The sequence below is a fragment of the Porites lutea genome, chromosome 11 (genome assembly GCF_958299795.1).
Source record: "Porites lutea chromosome 11, jaPorLute2.1, whole genome shotgun sequence".
Lineage (NCBI taxonomy): Eukaryota > Metazoa > Cnidaria > Anthozoa > Scleractinia > Poritidae > Porites > Porites lutea.
The window spans coordinates 22,504,899-22,507,390 of NC_133211.1; the positions used below are offsets into that span (position 1 = coordinate 22,504,899).

Here is a 2,492-nt window from a genome sequence, read left to right on the forward strand (position 1 = left end):
AACATAAAACTGAAGGAGGGGAATTAAAAACTCGATTTTCGGCTGTTGATCTATGTGAACAGATTTTTTACTGACTTAATTGCTTGAAAGGGGCATCTGTTTTCTATTTTCATTCTTTAAGTGAATCAAATCACCTCTGGACGAGGCTGCCAAGTTTAATTAGCTGAAATAAAAAAGTTTTTTTTTAGCTTGCTTTTAGTTTGAGATTACAGTCGTCTCTTGGGCTTAGCTCGTCGTCTTTGCTGAAACGTCTCTATCGACACGGAGGGACGAGAGAGGCTGTATTCGTAGCGAGTTTCAAGCAAGGTAATTGGTAATCTGCTCAGTTCTTGGACTCAACTGAGATAATCGACGAACACTTGTCAATGACATATAGAATACCGTTGCCCTAACATGAATGTCGAATCACTGACGACGAAAATACCAGAATGAACGACCAACTCTTAAACTTATAGATACCTTCATTTTGACTAAAAGAGCGCAAAGATCCCTTGTTGGTTTCGCACTGATTTCGTCTAAATATGGCGTCAGCGTTTTCAAATTTTAAAACGCAGTTATGACTTCCTATTATTATTCAATGTAAATATTTTAATTGACAATGTGTACCTTCATGTGGAAATGTTTGTCAGTTTCTTTTCAAAGGCGAAATTTAACTACTCGGACCGCACGTACACCTTGCTGAGTTTGTTAATTAAACAGCTGTCATCGACTTCAAATTAATTGCTACTAAAACAATTTGTTTTCCTTTCCAGTCAAGCGACAATTCTCGTCCTCGAACGTGTTTCCTTATCAGAAAATTGAGATGAACAACAGCTAAAACGGAAGGTGCGTTTCTTACTTTCATTGACATACTGTTGTCAAAATTTTGTTAATTGCAAATTTATTAAATAAATTTAAAAGTGTAGGTTAGGAGTTTATTTGGAAATGTATAATCTGAGTTGATCAGCGCTATTTGGGAACAACTGGTTAATCAAGATCCAAGCAGTTATCTTGTTCACACAGTAAGAGGCTTAACAGATGTGGGTTTGTAATAACCAGAAAGGAAGCACAAGCGCACGTTTCAGAAACATTCCTTGGAACAAATTTACATATATCAGTCACTTCCGGATATCGTGTGATATAAAAGTGTTTTCAAAAGCGTGACAGGTTAGAAACTATCACGTACTCGAAGCGAGGACACAGCGATGAACGCTCCGAACGAAACTTTTGGCGGAGGAGCAAACTCCTCCGATGGTGGACCTACAGAAGAAAATAGCAACATGTCTCCTCTTATGAAAAACGTTTTCTACTGCCTTTACGCGACCGTCTTTTCCCTAGCTTTCGTGGGCAACACCTTAGCGCTAATAACGTGCTATAAGACTTACAAAGTCACGACATCGGTTCTCTTGTGCTTTATCGCCAGCCTTGCTAGTGCGGATCTCATGTTTACGCTGCTTTCGATATTTGACTTGATTGCCTTTATACACGATGGAGACTGGTTTGGTGGGAATCCAGTGTGCAAGATTCAAAGTTTTCTCATCGAGGCTAGCTATACAGTGTCCATTTTGACACTGGTGGCCATTAGTCGTGAGAGGTTAAAGGCTGTCTCCTCGCCCGTTCTAGCGCGGGCACAACGGACTACGCACCGAATTGTTATACCAATAATAATTTGGGTACTCGGAATAGCTACTTGCACACCACTGCTGCACGCTTACTACATAAAGAAAGAGGAGGATACGGGAAAGTCATTATGCGTCAATGAAAACATTGGAGACCTAGGAAGGCAGACCTATTATGCTGTCCAAGCGGGGTTCCTCTTTATTTTGCCTCTGACGTTTATGATCTGGGCGCACTCCCAAATATTTCGACTTTTGTCGAAGCACGTCAAGACGAGAAACTCTATTATGTCAGACAACAGAGAAGGACTTAAGCAGCGTAAAATTACCAAGATGTTAGCGGTGGTAACACTCGTGTTTTTTGTCTGCTACGGCCCCTTCATGGTTATACGCGCTCTGCGATACTTCTACGTTTACAATGGAGACATGATCTGGAGATTAAGTCAAATGATGATTTTCATGCAGGCAGGTATGAATCCTATCATTTACTGCTTCTACAGCAAGCAGTTTCGATTCTCCTTCAAGGATTTGATCTGCTGTTGCTTCAGCAAAGACCACAAAAAGATGACAAAACCAAGGTCAGCTTCCGTGCGGTCGATCTCAAGTACGAAATCTTCACAGAACACCTTCGCTGTGAATGAGTTTTGCGTGAACAAACCTGAACTACAGGGACGCTATACCTTGCGTCATGTTTAATGCTCCAAGTAAAACCAGTTAATGAAGTAATTTGTTTAGTTAGTACCCTTTGATCTTTTATTACTGACTGAAACAATTACTCAAAGAAGGGATTAACGCCGCAATATTAAAAAGAATTTAGAAACCAGAGTATGAACACTTATGTCTTTGTACAATCGTGACTATATATACTTATTATTAAAAGCTCTGCAGTTTTCTGTT

At 40.0% G+C, this 2,492-nt stretch overlaps 1 protein-coding gene across 1 annotated transcript; it reads left to right on the forward strand.

The window, feature by feature from the left end:
* Positions 1-1,136: 1,136 nt before the first annotated feature.
* On the forward strand, positions 1,137-2,492 carry LOC140952314 (galanin receptor 2b-like). Its single transcript, XM_073401736.1, has one exon. It carries the CDS (start codon positions 1,185-1,187, stop codon positions 2,289-2,291), a length of 1,107 nt encoding a protein of 368 aa, XP_073257837.1. The 5' UTR covers positions 1,137-1,184; the 3' UTR covers positions 2,292-2,492.

Bases quoted from the DNA above. Each gene is read 5' to 3' on its own strand.
- LOC140952314 (XM_073401736.1), top strand. From the start codon at position 1,185: ATGAACGCTCCGAACGAAACTTTTGGCGGAGGAGCAAACTCCTCCGAT.